The sequence below is a fragment of the Pleurodeles waltl genome, chromosome 3_1 (genome assembly GCF_031143425.1).
Source record: "Pleurodeles waltl isolate 20211129_DDA chromosome 3_1, aPleWal1.hap1.20221129, whole genome shotgun sequence".
In the NCBI taxonomy this organism is placed as follows: Eukaryota; Metazoa; Chordata; class Amphibia; order Caudata; family Salamandridae; genus Pleurodeles; species Pleurodeles waltl.
Genome location: NC_090440.1, coordinates 979697949 through 979716326, shown reverse-complemented (window position 1 = coordinate 979716326; position 18378 = coordinate 979697949). Strand labels below are relative to the sequence as shown.

Here is an 18378-nt window from a genome sequence, read left to right as displayed (position 1 = left end):
ATTATGTGTGCCACTTGCATATGGCGTGGATGTTGTTGTGTATATTGTGTTATGTGTTGTGTTGCTGCGTGCAGAACTCAGGTGCATGATGTTATGCGGTGGTCGCTGTTGTGATGTGCTTGTGTGTGTTTGTGTAGATAAGGGCCATATGTACAAACGCATTTTCCCATAGACACAGAATGGGTAAAAACGTTTCCTACACCTGGCCCTAAGTGTGTTGGTTGTTGTGTTTATGTTGTGTGTGGGTGCAGTGTCACTAGTGTGTGTATGTTGTGTGATGGATGTACATGTATGTGTTTGCGGCATGTAGGTGTTATGGTGTAGTGGATAATCGTGTGTATGTGGTGTGTTGTGTGTGATGTAGGGGGATACATATGGGGATCCAATGTCCATTTAGTTCAGCGATGTTTTCCCTCCGTCAACAAACTGCTGTGTGTACATCGCCTGTCCAACTGTAGCATCTAAATACCGCCAGCGGTAACCCACCTGCCAGGCGGCGAGGGAAAGCACTCCATTGTGGCGGTCTGCGGCTCAGCCGCAATACATCTAAATACAGCAGGTGGGAGACTGCCGATGTGACGGTCTTTTTGGCACCGACGTAGCTTGGGGGAAATAACCGTCAAGATCTAAATTGAGCCATTAGTCTTTCTGAACTTCTTTCTTGTTCTCATCATGCTAAGGGATGCCTCTGCCTTTCCTCCATTTATGCGTTTAGGTAGAGCAAAGGCTCTGCTTATTATTATTATATTTATATGACATTGCTTGATGTAAAATATTTATATGTGGTGTGTTCCCAGGGCACTGGCACTATGTGGGCATTTGTTAGCAAAGAACTTGGGTCTCTTTGCCTTTTGTGAGTGAGACATGCCTCTCCTCTTCTGACCCTGTGGCACTTCAGTAGTACATACAATGGGAGAATAGTGCCAGAGTACCAGCGTCTACCTTCTAAATTCAACTGGTCAGTTGGGTAATAGAGAAGACTACTGCAAAGCATGGTTTCTTTTGACTGTCAATAAGGAAATAAGAACAGTTTTCTGCCAGTCTAGTTGGCTTTAGGTGTCAGAGCACAATAAAGTGGGCCTGACATGTGACTGATTCTTCCCTTTCCTACCTTTCTTTATTAGGTTTTGGCATATTTGGGGATCTCCCACCCCCAGATTTCAGTACCAGCTACCTAGTCTATCGCGGACAGAACCTAACATGCAGTAAAGACAAATCAGAAGATTCTACATCTAACACTGCACAAGGAAAACGTTCTGCCAATTTAATTAGATCATCTACATCAGGGTTGTTCCAACATTTGTCCATGAGGAACAAATGCCCATCAGATTTGTAATGTATCCATGTGGAATAAATGTGCATGCTATCAATCTAAATATGAATTGTTTGCATCATTTTTGGTTATCTTCACGCTTTTTGTAGGCCACTGTTGAGTAGCCCTGATCTCTGTACTAGAATTAGGAACACCTGTGGGTCCTCTTTCTCAGGCTTGGAACCCAGGAGAAACTAACTTGACACACTCACCATGTTGGGAAAACACGTGCTAAGCAGACATTAAACTTCTTGTTGATATTATTTGCATCATAGATCGAAATTAGCAGAAAGCCTTTTTCAAGACACTTTCTTTACCATGTGCTCCTTATCACTCTCAAACTTTGATGGTTTCACTAGGACTGTTCTGCGATAAATACATGTTTCAACTTTATACTAAAGGTTCCAAAGTTCTCAGCCGGTCCATAGCATATTTTTCCTTCTCCTTTTCAACTCATTTTTACATGATATCTTTTACTTCCTCCTTATATGTAAGTGTGTGTTTTCTAAATGTTTTTTCACGTTTGAAAGCAGTCACGTTGTACAAGTTTATCTTTACACCAGGGTGATGGGTCTGTAATTCCAAATGCATTGAAACTCTTGCAGTCCTCAGGTTCTTAGATGCTCCCAACAATTTTCAGTAAACTCTCTGCACATATAAAGATTTGTGGATATTTATTCCCAATGAGACCTTGGCAGATATCTATGGGTGTCCGAGAACATAGGGTGAGTGGGGAGCCAGGGGCAATGACTTTGGTGCCAGGGTGTGTGTTACAAATAGGCGATGGAGATAAAAAAAAAATCAGATAGATGCAGGTGATAGGTTCTAATAATGTATTCTTTTATTTGTTGTAGATAAATCAGCCAGAAGACCCATCTCTGACATGTTTTCTCGATTTGCTAAGCAGATGACCGGCCAGTTTATAGACCTTAGCAAAATCCAAAACATTGTAAGTGATGGAAGAGCATGTCACAGAATCATAAAGTCTCTCATAATCACAGACTCCGAGTCAAGTGGGCTTGATGGAAATCCTTCTGAGGCACAAAATGCAGAATGCCTCAATGCTGTGGATGTTCCTATGGATACACTGATGCCAGGACCTTCTCCACCAGTGGCCCAGGACTGTGGAACAGAACCGGTTCTAGAACAGCGATCCAGTCCACCTGCAGGAGACGATGGCATTGACTGGCGGAAGTGCCAAATGCAGCAGCAGATGGAGATGCTAAAGATTGGCTTGCAGCTGAAAATACTTTTGGAAAAACAAGAAGCAGAACAGAAGATGAAGCTGGACCAAAATAAGCTGGAATCTGAATTGGAGGAGCAGCGCATCCAGGACTTAACTGCAGCACTGATCCAGAATAGAGTAAGTAACAGACACCCATTCTTTTGGGGTTGAATTGAGGAAAGTGGGAACTCTAAACTTAAATGACAAGGCTTGGGCTGTGCAGTGACTGCATGAACATTCAGCACGTGCTTAGGGCAGCAGACTCTGGGGTAGGACAGCGGGAAGCAAGATATTTAGTGTGGTCACCAACAATGTAAATAAAATGTGCTGAGGGAATTAGTGGAGAAGCAGTCACCCCATTCTGAAAGATCCAGCAGACTTAGAGAAGGCACATATCACTGACCCCAAATTAATAGGAGTCGTGACGTGTGACAAGTGAGCAGGGGCCCCTGCACAGACCTGGACTCTGAGAAAGATCCAAGCCTTCACAAACAGTGCCTTCTGTTTATCACTCAGATAACTTGCATATTCATGGGTGATCTGAGGCAATACATGGGTAGTGCAGACAGCTTCTGAGTACTGTCACATCAGTATGTGGATTTTACTCTATGTGCGTGCGTGTAAGACAGAGTTACTCTGTACAAGTAAATGGTTATTGTAAATCTAGACACATAATTACTTTCGCAGAAAAGTTAATTATATTCTAGCAGGAGTAACTCCAGAAAAGGACCGAATCTGTTTCAGGTTTTCAAGTTATCCACTAACTTACATATGTAGTATATATGTTACAAATCAAAATGGAAATACTTTACTTAGCAATTTGCTATACTGAAAATTTGGCATGCATTTGCCCCTCTTTGACCTACAGTGACCGCATGGCTCAAAAAACTATTGGTATTAGCTCTGAACTGAATGAGTACATGGTCTTCACAGACTCTGCATGTAATCTTGACTGATGTACTGATTGCAACATTAAGAGACTGCCAGATCTACAGCACCTCTGACATAGGCTCAAGTGATGGTTGCTTTTGGTTACGTTAGGGAGACTTTTTTCTGAATCTAGCAATAAATCCTTTGAGGACATTTCGCTGCCTTGGAAAAGAATGCAGCCGAACATGGTGTGCATATAGTCATATAGAGTCAGATGGATTGATGTGCAGGTGATGAACTCTATATTTTGAAGTCTTGGTGGCAGTTTCATTTGCACAGTAACTGCCTGAAGAAGGTACTGATATGATCTTGAAAGCTAGCGTCCAAACCTATGAGTTAGTCTAGAGCAGAGGTCTCCAAACTTTTTAATGCCGCACCCCCCCAGTTCAAAAATAAAAATCATTGGGCCCCCCTCAGAATTTTTCACAATTATTTTATAAACATGGCAATGTTTAAATATGTCTAACCCTATTTAAACATTGCAGTTAAGTACTGTTACCTTTTTAAAACTGCAATAACATGCTTCTGCTTAAAACAAAGGCCTGTTATCTGTATAATATTTATTTTGGCCAGAGTCTGGGGCCCCCCCCTGGGATCACTTCAGGCCCCCCTAGCGGGGCCCGCCCCCCAGTTTGAAGACCTCTGGTCTAGAGGTATCGTCTCTGCAGCATTACACATTGTTTCCTCTTTTCTAATGCAGTATTCCCCTCACATACACACCAACACATGCACAGTTCTTCTTGGAGAAGGAGTAGTTTCTTTTCCTGCAGATATGCTGGTAAGAAGTTAGACAGTTAACGGGGTGTGACATCTAATTGCTTATTTTACCTCCTCAGGCATTTGAAGAACAGGAAACGGTGCACCAAGCGACACCTGCGGATTCCAGTAAGTTGCAGAGTTAGTATAGTTAAATGTCAAGTATGTGTGTGTATTCACCATAGATACAAACACAAAAGTACAGCTGCATACTAGTATAGTTCATACAGTTATGTAGCATTTTTTTCACAGTTTTTCTGGTTAGCGTAGCTGCTCTAATGGCGTGTATGAACAGCAATTTCACGTATGTACATAGCTGACTTGGACGACATATGATAATAGTGACTGCTTTCAGCAAACAATAGGAGTCTGTCATTGTTCTGCTTCTCCCTGGGCCTGTTCTTACAAATCTATGTCAGGGCTACGAGAAAAGAGTAAGTAACTAACTCTGTAGTTGTGTGAGTACACATTCATCATTAGTCTAGTCTAGATAATGAAGACATGCTATTTGAATCCCCGGGGAAGTTTAATTGGTTGACAATTCCCATGGATCTTCTGAAGATCCAACCAAAGGACCCAGTGGAAGACCCTTCCTTTGGTCCTTCGGATGTTCTTTCCCCGATGTCTATGGGTGACCTTTTTGGTGACCATTCTGTTGATCATTCAGATGACCTTTCCGATGACCTCTTAACAGCATATCCTTTCACCTTCTGATGAGCCGTCAGTGACCCTTTTGAGGGCCCTTTTAATTACTCTTCCGCTTGCCCTCCTGATGATTCTCATAACTATGCTGATGATTCTCCCAGCACCTTTTCTGGTGGCTTTTTTGAAGGGACCATTACAGTAACCCTTCCTGTTTTACTGTACTAGCGATCCGCATGGAGGTATCCAAGTAGAAGTCATGACTGTGTGGCTTCTCTTCGCCTTTTCAAGCAGAATTATTTATGGTACGCCCCCTTAGGCATCGCCTCTTGTTGACATAATTTACTTTAATGTAAACCACTATGACTTCTGGTATTCATCCTTTTTCTTTCTGTCCTTCCCACTTCTACAACGGTCTGGTGAAGTGAGCCGATTTGACATGTTGCCCAAGGATGTCTAGATCGACCATATTTGTGACAAAGTGGGGTTATGAGTAAGAGCCAGCAGTCAGCAGGCAACTAACACATATGTAAACACTCAAATCTACGGTCAACATAGTGGCAATGAAATTCAGTGCCCTGGTGACAGTCTGAGCCAATCAGTCAATTTTAAGTATATCTATTTTGTTGATTATGCATATCCGGTACAAACAAAATTTAGTAACAGAGTATTGCACCGGTTATCCCTTAAAACTAAGACAACATTGCCATCAGGCCAAAACATTCACCGGTGTATGAAACACATTTTATAATATTCCTTATTGTTTCTCTTAAATGAAGAACAAGACAGTAGATGTAGAACAGACAAGGAATTATCAACAAAATATTGCATGAACTATAGCATGACTTCCACCAGCAAGAGTCCATCAGGTTACATAGGAGGCATTAATCACAAACCTACATTGTGAAATGCTTGACAGCTGCTGTCTGTCAGTTACCTGATGAGTGGAGTGGAGTGGAGTGGCCTTGAGTGAAGTGGCATAGAGCGTTGCAGAGTGGAGTATAGCAGCATACAGTGCAGTGGTGCATAGTAGACTGGCATAGAGTGCAATGGCGTACAGAGCATTGGTTTTGAGTAAAATAACATACATTGCATTGACGTACAGTAGAGTGGCACAGAGTGCAGTGCCATAGAGTTGAGTACTGCAGAGCAGAGTGTCAGGGAGTGGCGCAGCATAGATTGCAGTGGGGCAGTGTGGCATGGAGTGGCGTAGACTGGAGTGGTGAAGAGTGCGGTAGAGTGTCATAGAGTGCCAAGGTGTAAAGTAGATTGTTTCAGAGTAGAATGAAGTGGCATGGAGTGGTACAGGGCTGAGTGCAGTGTTGTAAAGTAGAGTGAAGTGGCGCAGAATGCATTAGAGTTTTTATGGGGTTGATTAACATGGTGCAGTGGTGTGAAGTGTATTGGCAAAGAGTGCATTGATGTAGACTAGAATGGTGCGGAGTAGAGTGCAGTGGGATGGAGTGCAGTGATGCAGAGTAGATTGGCATAGAGTGCAGTGGTGTAGAGTGGGGTGGCCTGGTGTACAGTGCAGTGGCTTAGAGTATTGCAGAGTAAAGTATAGTGCAGTTGCGCAGAGAAGATTGGTGCAAAGTGCACAGACGTAGACTACGTACATTGATTTTGAGTAAAGTGGTGTAGAGTGCAGTGATGCCGAGTAGAGTGGCATTAAGTTGAGTGGCGGAGAGTGCAGTGTTCCATAGTAGAGCATTCTAAAGTGCAGTGGAGTAGAGTAGAGTGGCATAGAGTTCATTAGTGTAGAGTGCAGTGGCATAGAGTAGAGTGGCATAGAGAACAGTAGCATGGAGCTACAGTGGTGCAGAGTAGAATAGAGTGCCGTAGAGTGCAAGGGTGTAGAGTGGCGTGGTGTACAGTGCAGTGGCTTAGAGGATTGCAGAGTAGAGTATAGTGTTGTAGAGTGAGGTGGTGCAGAGTAGATTGGCGTAAAGTGCACCGATGTAGAGTGCATTGGTTTTGAGTAAAGTAGTGAAAGGTGGAGTGGTGCAGAATAGAATTGCATGGAGTGGAGGGGTGCAGAGTAAAGGGGTGTTGTGTGGAGGGGTGCAAAGTAGATTGTTTCAGAGTAAAGTGAAATGGCCTAGAGTTGAGTTGTGCAGGGTAGAGTGCAGTAGCATAGAGTGGAATGGTGCAGGTTAGAGTGCAGTAGCATAGAGAAGAGTGGCGTAGAGTGCAGTGGGGCAGGATAGAGTGTAGTGGCGTAGAGTACAGTGATGCAGAGAAGATCAGAGTGGCGTAGATTTTAATGGCATAGAGTGGTTTTGAGTAGAGTGCAGTGGCGTAGAGTGTAGAGTCATAGAGTGCAGTGGTGCAGAGTTCAGTGTCAGAGAGTGCAGTGCTGCAGAGTAGATTTGATAGAATGCAGTGGTGTAGAGTGCAGTGGTGTAGAGTAGTGTGGCATAGAGTTTAGTGGTGGAGAGTGGGGTGTTGCAGAGTGGAGTGTTATAGATTGCATTTGTGCAGAGTAAAGTGGTGTAGAATAGAGTGGCATATAGAGCAGTAGAGTACAATGGTGAAGAGTAGAAAAGAGTGGCGTAGAGTGCAATGATGCAGAGTAGATTGGCGTGATGTGCAGTATTGTAGAGCGCAGTGGTTAGAGTAGAGTGCAGAGGTGTAGAGTGGAGTAGAATAGATTTGCGTAGAGTGGAGTGGTGCACCACTGATTGCAGTGGCATAGATTGGAGTGGCGTAAAGTGGCAAAAGGGTAGTGTAGAGTGGAGTAGTATAGAGTGGAGTAGGGTGGCATAGAGTGCAGTGTTGTAGAGTAGATTGTTTCAGAAAGGAGTGGTGCAGTGGTGGTGAGTAGCATAGAGTGCAGTGTCACAGAGTAGAATGGCGTAGGATGCAGTGGTGCAGAGTAGATTAGAGTGGATTGGCCTAGAGTGCAATGGGGTGGAGTGGAGTGATGCAGAGTAGAGTGGCATAGAGTGCAGTGGTGCAGAGTAGAGTGGTATAGAGTGGAGTATTGTAAAGTGCATTGGCATAGAATGGAGTGTTGCAGATTGCATTGGTTTAAAATAGAGTGGCAAAGAGAGCAGTGGCGTAGACTACAGTGGTGCAGAGTAAAATTGAGTGGTATAGAATGTAGTGGCCCGGACTGTTGTAGAGTGTAGTGGCGTAGCGTGCAGTGGTGTAGAGTAGATTGGCATGGTGTGCAGTAGTGTAGAGCGCAGTGGTTAGAATAGAGTGCAGTGGTGTAGAGTGGTGCACCATTGATTGCAGTGGTGTAGAGTGCAATGGCCCAGAGTAGAGTGGTGCAGGGTTGAGTAGAATGGCATAGTGTAGATTGTTTCAGAGCAGGGTGAAGTGGCGGAGTGTAGAGCGGTGCAGGGTAGTGTGCAATGGCGTAGAGTACAGTGGTGCAGAGTACATTAAAGTGGCATAGATTGGACTGGTATAGAGTACATTGGCGTAGAGTGCAGGGGTACAGAGTAGAATGCATTGGCATAGAGTGGAGTGTTTCAGAGTAGAGAGACATAGAGCGGAGTGGTACAGCCTAGAATGAAGTGGCCTAAACTGGAGTGGTGTAAAGTGCAGTAACAAAAAATGTAGTGTAGAGTGCAGTGGCATAGAGTGGAGTGGTGCGGAGTAAAGTGCAGTGATGCAAGGTGGAGTGGAGGTGTGCAGAGTGGAGTGCAGTGGGATAGTGTGGTGTAGAGTATAGTGGAATGTCATAAAGTGGTGTATGTATGGTGTGGTAGAGCACTGCCTTTACAGACAGCACATTTTCAATTGAGATGGCCATTACATTTGCAGTTTTACAGACAAAACTATACAGAGCGCAAACAATAATATGGGGAAATATCATCACCAAGTGTATTGATTTGATTACATTAAAATATTTGTTTCTACCGCACTTCAGAATTATCAAAACTGTGTTACATTTTTGCTTACCTAATTCAGGTGTACATTCTGAAATATCTACACTCACAGATATTTGAATATTGTAGTGTGCTAGAAAGAAATTACATCGTAAAGCCATCCTCCAGAACACATCCTCAGTTTCCAGCAGGATTGTCACATAAAACCTCTCACTTTGAACTCGGAGAAAGAAAAGTAAACACCAGGCTCCCTTGAAAGACAGAGCCTGACATTTGGCCTTGATCTTTGAATGCACAGTAAATGTGACAAGATAACAAGATTTAAAGGCCTGTTACAAAAAGGAGCACTGGTGGAAGAATACAAGGGGCCCTTGTTAACAGCCTATATATGCTCCACGAAGGGACGAACTCAAGCTGGGCAACCTAAAACAAATAAAGCCAGCAAACAGAAAGCGAGAAAATGAGAGTTACGAACCCATGGCAAGCAATGGGCAGAATTGTTCTGAATTGTTCAAATGTCCCCAAGATGTCTTTAGCAAATCAGACAGATGTGCTATCTGGTAGCCTTCGGCCTAAAAATGCTAATCTTTACCTTTCTGTTTGTTTAGTAATTTATGCCCCTTTGCTCTTCCATTGAATTGCTCTTAAGCTCTTCGATGCCTCGTCAGGGGTAGTAAGCGCTATATAAATACACTTACAATTACAATTTTAGCGACCATTTCTGTTTTTCAGCAGCCTATGCCTCATGGTCTGTAGAGCAGCTTTATTTGCCCTTCCCGCCCCCCCACACCCCCCCACCCCCCTAACGCCTCCTCTTCTGTTCGAGAGGTAGTTGACAACCTGGCTACTTAATAACAAGAAAACACTACTTATTTGGCTATTTGATACTTGGAAAGCTCATTTCATTTTGAAAATGTAGAACTCTTGCTATTGTGAAATATTTCTCACTGTTAGACTATCTTGTGTAATTTTTTCTTGCGGTTCTGGGTGTTGTGCCAACGATTTCCCAACAATAATTAAAAGAACGCCCCCCAGATAAGTATATTTATTTGCTTCTAAATTCCCCGAGGGATATCTTCATGTTGTCAAAGTGTGTATTATTGTTGAAGGGTTACGTTCGGCCGTGGGATTCCAACTACCGAGAGAAAGTAACATAACGCGATACAGCCAGTAGCATTGTTTTCATTTGTTAGCAGTTGGGGATTAAAATATATAGTTTCTAAACTGATGATGGGAGCCTCTAAATAGTAACGCTTTCGGATTAGAAAACCGAACCAGCGGGATTGCATACTTTCCGCAGAATAGGTCCAGGTATCGTAAACCTCTTCCTCGCTCCCCTTTTTTTTTTTTTTATCTGATATGTTTATTTAACATTTCATTCCATTATAGACCGAGGCAGTGTTAGTGTGTACACAGTCCTAGGAATACACGCTGTGAGATATTTAGGGGCTGATTTATGAAAAGTTAGCGCCGCGTTCACGTCATTTTTTCTAACGCGGTGCTAACTTTTCATAAATCAGGCCCTTGCTCTTTCCTCATATACTAAAATGTAGGGTTGTTTAGAGTTAGGCAGACAAGATACTCAGTCACCAACGTGGCGATGTCCTGTCTGCCATGATGGAAGTTCAGTATAGTCTTTGGCGCTTGTAATATGGGGCAGGTTATCCACCACGATTTAGTGGGGAATCCCATTCACTAATCTCTCTAAATAATGCCCTGTGTCTATCACAGTTTCGTAGATTCTTCTACTTCTTCTGAATCCTTGGTTAGATATGTTGTAAGACATTGTACATAGGCCAAGTTTGATGCACAAATATTTAGTTAATGCACAAATATTTAGTTCACGTGCCATTTCATATTGCAAGTCTCCTAAAAATGCAGGGCACTCGTGTAGCGTTACAAACATCTCCCATTCCTCCCACTTGACTTTATGTTCAGAGCTGCCATAGTATCTTTATCAGGCTTCAGACATTTCTGGTCAGTTTATGGGCATTCTGCCTAATTACAGCGGCATTAGCTTTTTAAAAATATTTTGTTGCAGTATTCAAACTGCATGCAAATAACAAAGGCATATTTCATAAGATTGCAGCAGTCATACAACGGGATCCCATATGTAACGTACTGTAGCAGTGTTTGGTCAGCTGGACAAAGAGCGCACTAGTCAGACTCGTCTTAATTCAGTTACAGCGGCATGAGCTTTTGGTGATCTTCGGGTTCACAAGACTACTGAGGACAGAAATGCAAAACCGTGCACTATTCCACCTTTCCCCCCTTATATGAGAAAAACAGGGAGGAACAGAAACTGCGTCAGGACAAAGCTGCAAAAACACAAAAGTGGAGAGTTACACCCAAAGTGGCAACTAATTGTGCGTCACTTTTAACGCGCCCGCGGCCCACTCTGTATGCACATGGTGCAGAATGCAACTAACGTGCTCTGGTGATGACAAGCTTCTGAGGAATGGCCTCCCCCCTTCCGCATCCTCACCCCCTCTCAGAAACATACCAAACCAGTAGCCTCCTGTGAACCCTGGGGCACTGGCATGCAGAACGTGGTCACGAGAAAATAGTCATCAACAAACTGACTAACTACGTCTAGCCTAACTAGCAACTTCATGGCACATTTTCTTTTTTTTGTATAGTATTTCTTTGATTTTTAACTCAAAGTGTACAAAGAAAACAATGCAAAACCAATTGTCTCTCTCCCCCCCAAGCCCCAAAGTCACCAGTGCTTCAATGGTTCATAAATCGCAAGTCCATCCTTTCCATACTTTATCAAACTTTTTGGGGCATCCTCTGCCTTTATATATTTATTTTTCCTTTATGCAGCTCCTTTCCATTTCCCGTTCCCAGTCTGCTAACTTAGGAGTCCCAGCCACACCCCACCTGCACATTTCTCTCTTGGCCAATACGAACCCCAGATTAATAAGCATTCGTTGGCATGAAATGGCATCAGAAGCTGTCCATATTCCCAATAAGGCATGCGGGACAGATCTCTCCATCTTAACCACAGTGGCCTCCTCTAGCCGCTGATGTACCCTTTCCCAGAAAACTGGCAGTGTTGGACAGTCGCAAAGAGTATGGAATAAGTTCCTCAGTTACCCACATTGCCGTAAACAGAAGAGATCAGAATTACTCCCAATTGTGTGTAAATGTGCTCTAATATAAAATTCTCTAGATGGGACTTATAATTGTATTAGTCTGTATCGAGCTTTAATCGGTACCCGGCTAAGGAATTATAACACCTTTATCCTGTCATCATCGTCCAGTTCTCCAACATCAATCTGCCATTTATGTCTCGTGAACCTAAATCTTTCTGAGCATTTCGCATGTGGGTCTGGAGTGTATGTAATATCATTTTCTATGTCAGGGCAGCATCTAATAACCTAAATTCTAGGAGAGCAGACTCCATAGTTTCTTCGCCTGCCGCTATTTGCACTTTCAAAGTGTTTTGCAATTGGAGGTATTTAAACATTTGAGAGGGGTGCATGCAACACTGTTTGAAAGTGTGAGAATGATGCCATTCCGTTGGCATCCCACACATCTGCCAACGTATGGATTCCTATTAAACTCAATTGTTGTCTAAAACTTTCCAGTACGGCAACATCTGGCAATCTAGTACCCATCCACAATGGGGTCCTTGGGGCCAATCTACCCTTGCAGCCCCCTCGCTTTGTGTAACTCATGCCATAATTCCGCTGTCAGTTTTGTAGCTGGGGGAGCATAATTTCTCAATTTCCCGCCATCGTAGACATGTAGGTAAGCTTTTCCTCCCATCATTTCCCTATCCATCCGAAATGGCGGGTGAGACTGTGATGCAAATACCCAATCATTAATTGTAGACAAGTGTGCTGCCTCATAATATCTCTGCACACTAAGGAGGGCTATATCTCTCTCATACATGGAACGCTGGAGGTGGGCAAGGGCTATTCTTGGGGCACCACCCTGCCACAGAAGGGCATGTAGTAGTGCATCCACCTCCGTGAAGAATCGTTGCGGTAGTCTATAGAGGGTGTTCTGTAAACATAGAGAAAACTAGAGAGGGTCCCTATTTTAAATACTGCCACTTTTCCCAACAGAGAAAGTGGCAGGCCCTCCCAGTGTTTGACGTCTCCACCCCATATCAATGGTGCTATATTGTCCTCATAATGTATGGTAGGGGGCATGGAGATTCAGAATCCCAGATATTTTAAAATACATCCTGTCAACCCTGTGCGGCATGGAGAGAGGGTTCTCCCCACCCCACTGGGAAGATGAACGATTTATCCTAATTAATTTGGAGTTCAGAATATTCTCCAAAGATCTCAAACATTTCTCTAATTCAGTCTAGATAATTATCCGGGTCTGCCAAATAGAGCAGTAGATCATCGGCATACAGTGACATACATTCTTCCAATGACAAATCCCACCTTTAACCTTCCATCTGTTCATCCCATCACACCCCTTCCGCTAGTGGCTCTATAACTAGTGCGAACAGTAAAGGTGACAGAAGACAACCCTGTCACGGTCCCCTTTCTATCAGGGAAACATGAGACAGCACTCCATTCACCTGTGCTTGAGGCGTGTTGAAATGTAAACATTTCAGACGGAATCCCCTTTTCGCTAAAATTGCAAACATGTAGGGCCATTCCACTGAATCAAATGGTTATGAGCGTCCAGGGAGGCCACAGCGAGCGGAACCTGCAAACCTAAGGCCATTACAAAATTATTGGATAACCTTCTGAGATTAAAGCGGTGGAGCGATGCAGCATAAAGCCATTTTGGTCTGGGTTTATCACATTTATTATCACCCCGCAGTTAGTATGTGAGAGCCTTTGCCAATATCTTAGCATCTACATTTAGCATCCATAGAGGTCTGTATGAGTCCCACTTATCTGCTGGTTTCCAGAACAGGAATCCCCATCACTGCCCTGAGATCCTCAGGTAATACCCCTTGTTCATAGGCCTTAACGTACATCATGTGGAGGGGAGGCACTAACCTTTCCGCCATGTGATGGAAGACTTCCACCGGAAGCCCACTAGAGCTTGGGGTCTTTCCAGATTGCAATTGTACAAGCACTGTCCCTATCTCCTCCACCGTTATATCCACCTCTAGTCCTAAAGCCGTTGTCTTTCTCAAAATTCTGCAAGGGCAATCTTTAACAAAGACCTGTAGTTTCGCATCAGTATAGCCATGAGTCCCCCTATAAAACTCCTGCAAATAGCCTGCAACGGTCTCGGTCATAGTTGCACTAGTGTGTATTTTATCCCTTCAGGGTCAGTCATTTCTGTTATATGGGATCTTGCAATTTCCCTTGTCACTAACCATGCCAATAGTTTCCCCGCCTTATCTCAGCCTTTATATATTTGGCACTGATGGGCCTGATACATCAATTTAACCTCATTTGTGGCCACCGCCTTGTATTCTGCTCAGCCGTGATCTAGTTGTAGAGCTATATTATCCACTGGTGACTGAGCATGTCTAGCCTCTAGACGACGTATCACCTCCTCCAACTCGTCACATTTTTGTTTTCTCTTCCTTTTATCCGCTCCTTCTCCAGCTATAATCTCTCGCCTAATTGTCATTTTATATGCCTCTCACAGGACTGTCTCATCTACATGCATCCCCTCATTCTCTTTAAAATAATTATCCTGGGATAGTCTCTCCACTTCCTGCGGGGAAGTGAGGAGTCAGGCTGCCATCCGCCAGGTGGCCCTTTGTCTCGTGGTATGTGCCTGTAGACTGATCTCAAGAGGGGAATGACCTGAAATTCAGCAAGCTTTAAATTGTGCACCCATTCATCTATGTAATGATACTGCAGAGGTAAACATGTAGCCTATACAGGAATGGGTGTTATCGGAGTAGTAGGAATATGCCTTATCCTGAGGACTTAAGGATCTCCATACTTCTTCTAGGCCCAAGCAAAACCATTGAGTTTCCCTCCTCGTAAGGTGTTCATTCTTGTTTCGTATATGTCCCATCTACAGTGGGGTCTATTAGCATATTAAAATCTCCACCCATGATCGTCAAAGCTTGTTGGACCTCTATCACTATTCTGCTTAACACCTGCAGCATATCTGATTAGAGGCCTGTTAGAACACAAACACAAATAAGTACCAGTAGCTCTCCCTCCCACCTACCCGCTATTACTATATAATGGCCCAAGGCATCTCTCCACATTTTAGTGACATCAAAGGAAAAAGATTTCCATTCCCAAATGGCCATTCCTCTAGACTCCCTAGTATAGCCAGCATGTCAATTTTTTTAAAATTTACCCCTAGTCAGCACCGGGGCATTAATACTGCACATTTGTGTCTCCTTTAGAAACACCAGATCGGCTGCATAGCGTACTATAACTTTATGCACAAGACCCAGCTTCATTCTGTGACCCAAACCATTAACATTCCATGACAATACATTTACACTATTCACAGGCATCTATAGTCATCTTCAGACAGTATCCCAACTGGCTAGTGTCAACTGCTTGGCAACAACTCCACTTTCTCATTTACCGATCCTTAAACCAAAAACCCCTCACCCCAACTCCCCACCCACCCTACCTTACCTTACTGCACCCCAGACATCTAACTAGCCACTTCCCAAATGCACAGTACACGATTTGCCCTTCAAGAACAAACAAAACAAAGTAAAGAAAAGCAATTAAACAATAACCAGTTATGCTGGGAGCGTGGACCTGAAATCTTAGGCAGCACCCCAGAGGCTGTGAGGGATACACATCATTCCCCATACTCTAGAGTCCATCCAGTTTACTACGGGTACTTAGAGGATTTCTTCTGAAGTCATTGGTGTCCCCACCGCCAGTGGCAGCTCCATCTTGGAGGATGTTGACCTGGAGAGGTGCTCTTGTTTCTTAGGATGTTGACCTCGAGCCACCTGGCACTGAGTCCTCCTAGTCTTCCCGGAGCACATCCCTTTGTGTACCACTCGATACCTCCTGCTGGTGCTGCAGTGCTTTCACTACCTCTGCCTGTTCAATTTCCGCCTGGTCACAAGTAAGTTTCTGCACTAACTGTTCACACGGCTTAAGTGGCTTCTGTCTTCACTTAGCTGCCAGCCACCCACCCTATGTGCTTTCCTCTCATCCATTCCATGGGGGTGGATACCTCCGCTTTTCCAACCACTCCCAGACCCCGGGGTCAAGAAGAAGTGCAAATCACCTCCCACAATAACATGGAGCCTCACTGGGAAGAACAGCACATATTGGATATCTAACAACTGGAGATGGTGCTTGACTGCCAGATAAGTAGCTCTCTGTGTTTGTACCGCCATCGTGAAGTCAGGATATAGCGCCACATTAGCTCCCTCCACTTGCCAGAGACCATGCTTTCTAGCTTTCTGTAACAACACATCTCTGCAGTTTAGGAGTCTCACTATTATGACTCAGGTGGGGGCCTTGGCGGGCACTCTATGCACCCTCTATGCACCCTTTCCTCCATGAACTATTTGGAGGTCTTCCCTTCCAACACTGTATGTGCCAGCCAGTCTTTCATATATAACCCCATGGACCATCCATCGACCTTCTCAGTAAGACCCACCACTCTTATATTATTCCTACATGATCGGCCTTCCGCATCTTCCATCCTTTCGCAGAGTATGATAGCCAATAAAATTGTTGCTGTATGCGATTCTAATCCTTTATTGTCTAGTCATTGTGGTGGTATGGGTACATTTCTGTCACCCTTAGCTAACGCCACCCAGGTTTGTTGTGAGGATTTAGTGCACACCATCTCTAATGCTTTTCTCCTGCCAATCCAGGCATTCGGGGACAGCGTATCTTTTGGCAACAATCAGGCAGTCTTCTGAACCCCGTCTCACTCAGCCAAGTAATTCAGTTCCAGGGCTGTCGCCGTCAGGCCGTGGCAGCTCCTCAAACCTCAGCAGGCTACACAGGCCACCGCACCCTGGGCACGAGCACCCCAAAAATTACCTTTGGACCAGCCGTGGCCCCGTCCATGAGAGTTGTGCATCACCAACAGAGATATGCACAGCCACTGTCTACCATGTAGCTGCAGCCAGCATACAGGATCAGTCTGCAGAGACCCAGCTAGAGGTCTAAGTATGCTTCGTCTCCCTAGCAGCCATGGAGAGAGTACTTCCACTAGCAGTAAACATATCCATGCAGCTGACTATCAAGAGTAAGGATGATGAGCTATCGGGGCAAGCGTGGAAGGATATACAGAATCAGACATCCCCAACGCCGCAGTCATCCTCTGCCCTCAGCCAAGTGCTGAGAAGAATCTGCCAGGTAGCACAAGCATATGTCTCCCGGGGCCATCCGATCAGGAATTCTCAATGGGCAACTCCGGTGCAAGAAGGTTCCTTGCATGCAGGCATTCAGGCCCCGAACTTTAGACTCAACACTTTGCGGTGGCTCTGCTGCACCCCCACTACTGAAGAGCATCACAGTGCCAAATCGCTCATGTGGCAGCTGAGCAGGGGCCGTATTGTGTTTAATCGTCAGTGCTTCCCCCTCAGAAGCAGCACTGTGGGCAACCCGCCCTCCTCTGCAGAGTTCGGAGGAAGCTACACACTTCGGCGTTCCCAGGGGAGCGTGGCGATGTCCAGGAGATCCACTGACCAGGTATGCGGGCAGACTTCGGTCTGCAGTGCTGCTCCGATTGAGCGCTCTGCTCACCCCACTCTGGGCCACAGAACGGACACAGTCTCTGCGGCAGGTAACACTGCTGTGCCATTTTGGGAAGCCAGGCCGCAGCAGCTGCAACTGGCCTCGCTCCTGAATCATGGAGTCCAGGGGGGTCCCGCTCACCTCCATGTCAGCCAGGGGAGCTCTCCCTGTCGGGAGTCCACGGGCCAGCTTTGGGGCTCCGTCATACAGAATATCTGGCCCCACAGCCATGGCCCGTATCGGAGCTCTACAGCTCCGCTGCCATGCCATGCTCCACCTTCATGGAGCATTTTCTACAGTGATTGCAGTAATGTTTGCTAATTTTATGGACACTGGCTTGTGTTTCTTCCTTGAGCTTTGCAGTTTCACCATGATGGTTTGGGTTGAGCAGACTCTGTAAAGAATTGTGAATGGCTCCTAGATTTTTCCTTACTTTTGGAACGTGTAACATCTGCATCATACCCTTTTGGTCTAGGAGGTTTCGCTGCATTGGGAAGAGAAAGTCCACTTACTGTATATATACCTGCAAGCAATGCGCCATCTTGCAGTGGTGTGCCTGAGGTGCCTGTCATGAGGTGATGAGGAAGAAAGGAGTAGGTGGAGTGATGGATGTGTCATATTATGCTTATTATGATACAAATGTATTAATTGGAGTTTCCATAAAATACAAATCATTGTCAACTATGTGCTTTATTTTCATGCTTTATCAGAAGGGGACCATGGGAAGGCAGCACAAAAAAGGACGGAACATTTTGGAAATACAGTTTATTTCTATGAGAAATATAACCTCTTATTTTATATTTGTTTAGCTTCTGGTGGGGAAAGTCAGTACATGCTGTTAAAGGCTCTTCCTTTCGTTGTGCTTGGAGCAGGTATAGTAGACTTCTTATCATTGCTCCTGATACTGTTGTGTGCATGATTAAGGAGTGCTGTCTGTTGGACTGAGTCCTGTTATGTGACCTTTCAGGAGAATGATATGTTGTGTCTTCTGATATCAGGTGTTCGATTAAATTCGGCTCCCGCTGATAGATCTGCAAAAAGGCTGACAAA

At 44.6% G+C, this 18378-nt stretch overlaps 1 protein-coding gene across 1 annotated transcript in view; it reads left to right on the top strand.

Annotated features, from left to right (window-relative positions):
* Positions 1-18378, top strand: part of LOC138284871 (uncharacterized) — a 77112-nt gene that overhangs the window by 13197 nt on the left and 45537 nt on the right. The window contains exons 2-4 of the mRNA XM_069224096.1: positions 2167-2675; positions 4304-4352; positions 18138-18200. Coding sequence (XP_069080197.1) covers positions 2196-2675; positions 4304-4352; positions 18138-18200 — 592 coding nt within the window. The 5' untranslated portion in view covers positions 2167-2195. The remainder of the gene's footprint in view (positions 1-2166; positions 2676-4303; positions 4353-18137; positions 18201-18378) is intronic.